The 2,410-nt window shown below is 39.2% G+C and overlaps 1 protein-coding gene across 1 annotated transcript in view; it reads right to left on the reverse strand.

Annotated features, from left to right (window-relative positions):
• Nucleotides 1–373: 373 nt before the first annotated feature.
• Nucleotides 374–2,410, reverse strand: part of NDUFB4 (NADH:ubiquinone oxidoreductase subunit B4) — a 3,333-nt gene continuing 1,296 nt past the window's right edge. Inside the window, 1 exon segment of the mRNA XM_010719002.3 lies at nucleotides 374–1,144. Within this exon segment, the coding sequence (XP_010717304.1) occupies nucleotides 1,085–1,144 (60 nt within the window). The 3' untranslated portion in view covers nucleotides 374–1,084.

A 2,410-nucleotide genomic window follows, 5' to 3' on the forward strand; every position in this document is an offset into this window, starting at 1 on the left:
AGACTCCAAATGGCCTGTACCAACATCCTAATCATGCAAGACAGAATGCCTACCAGAGCTGACCTGCTTTGCAGTCAGTAATGTAGGCTGCACTCACAGCAGACGGAGGATTTGTAACTCACGTTTAAGGCTGCATTTTTGACTGACCTCAACATTGAGGAAAAAAAGCTCCTTTACACTGTCTGAAGAATGAGTGTTGTTTGGACTGTGATGGCACCTAGAGGCCATCTGAGAATTCAAGACTGAGTTAAGATCTTTTCCTCACACTCACATTTCACTACTTTGTGGTGACTATTCTGTAGCCACCCTACACCAGTTGACCCTGGCACAGAATAAGCAGAGGAGATACTTTTGCAGACACAAGGTTCAGTTATGCTTTTTAAATGTTTATTATAAATATCATAGCTTGTTTCCAGGGGAGAAATTGAATTCTCTTATACTGCAAAGAAACCAGTGCCAAAAAGAAGCACCTCATCTTTTTAGTTCTTGATCCTCTGCATACAGGAATCACAAAATTTGTGGAAATGCTTAGTCACATAAAGAGTGACAATGTCCAGCTCACTATTTCCAACACTGGTACAGTAATTGTATTTCAAATATAGGGTGTAGGATTTTATTTTTTCAGAAAAGGAAAAATCAACTTATTGACAACAGGCAGGCAGGCTCCTAAATAGTTAACTAGAATATAGAAAAGGAGTTGTCTATTACCTGATTTGGGCAAACTACATAGTCAAACCAACAACAGAAGTACCTAGTAAATGAGCAGTTGATTTTTAGGAAACTGTATAGGGATTGCTTAATATTTTAACCTGCTATTAATTTTAAACTTGAGCCTGAACTGCAGCAACTTCCACATTTTAAAAGAAATCTCTGTAACAAAAGAGTTAACTGGTAAGCTCAGGACATGCCCTCTGTATCTATTTGCAGTAGATATAAAGATTCTGCACAGTTGCACTTTCCGTAATTATTAAAGATGAAAGACGACTGAGGAGTAATTAAGATTTATTCTTCTGAAGGAGAAACATCAGCATGCAGTACATCTTATTTACTTCTGTCTCAAGAGCAGCACTGTGGTTCCAGCAACTTAAAAAACACTGAATGGTCGCTTGTATTTACCTTCTCGGATAAGCTTCTCTTTATAATCCTGTGGAAGAGAGAACATTCATCATTACTCTAATGGAGAGGAAGTTTCAATCAGCCAGGGATAAGAGCAAAACAACTCTAATATTTCAGCAAAGAGTATAGGAATATATTACCACACCAAGTTTAAAGTATGGTGAAACTCCTTAGTAACTTGCCGGAATGTTCACTGCATGTGCTCACTTTCAGCCCATTTGTATCTCACACGGCAGTCATCTACCATTTCAGAGAGACGTACTGTTACTGCACACAGAAAACTGCCCTGACTCTTTCTTACCTGGATAAATACAGAAGAATTGCTTAAGACTGAGAAGTCTGTCTTTAGCTTCCCAGACATACAACAATCACTCCTCAGGGAGAAACATAACAAATACTGTGCTTTATAAACCACTGGAAATATCCCTAAACACCAATAAAGGAATCAGAAAACACACTGTTCTAGAGATAGCATCAAACACTTCAGATTCAGTATTCTCTGTCATGTATGTCAGGGATGTCACTCATTAGGGTTTATTTTCAAACGCTCACGTGCCGATTCACACTTTGTGGCTAAGCCCAAGCATGGTTTAGCATATGAAACAAGTCCAGAGTGACAAAGAACTGTGGAAATATTGAAGTTCCAACAATATTTGTATCAACATGTTTGGTAAGTTTGTTAGCACTTGTTACTTAGATTCATTCTAGAAAATATTATTCCAAATAATACTGATGTTTGTGTTTCCTGGTTTATGACTTGATCTAAAATTTTTCTGAAAGAAAAGAAGAGGGAAATAAAAGCAGCCACTGACTGGCATTCACCTAGCATACCCCAAAGTACAGTAAAAACTTCTTTACAGAAAGGGTAGTTAGGCACTGGAATAGGCTCCCCGGGGAGGTAGTTGAGTCACCATCCCTGAATGTGTTTAAAAACCATTTGGATGTGGTGCTCAGGGACATGATTTAATGGTGGGCTGTTAAGAGTTAGGGTAGTATGGTTGGGTTGTGGTTGACTTGGTGGTCTTTAAGGTCTTTTCCAACCTAAGCAATTCTATGATTCTAATGAATATAGCTCATTACTTTCAGAAAGATCTGCCGCTGCTTAGATTCTGACATCCTCATTCCAAGATTTACAACAGAAGCAAGTTACAAAAGCTTCCAAAAGCTCAAAAACCCAGGTGAGATCAGGCACTGTCATCAGCTTAAGTGCTCCTCCTTATCACAGAATCATGGCCAGGGTTGGAATGGACCTCAAGGATCACGAATCTCCAACCCCCTGCCACAGGCAGGGGCA

The sequence above is a fragment of the Meleagris gallopavo genome, chromosome 1 (genome assembly GCF_000146605.3).
Source record: "Meleagris gallopavo isolate NT-WF06-2002-E0010 breed Aviagen turkey brand Nicholas breeding stock chromosome 1, Turkey_5.1, whole genome shotgun sequence".
Classification (NCBI taxonomy): Eukaryota; Metazoa; Chordata; class Aves; order Galliformes; family Phasianidae; genus Meleagris; species Meleagris gallopavo.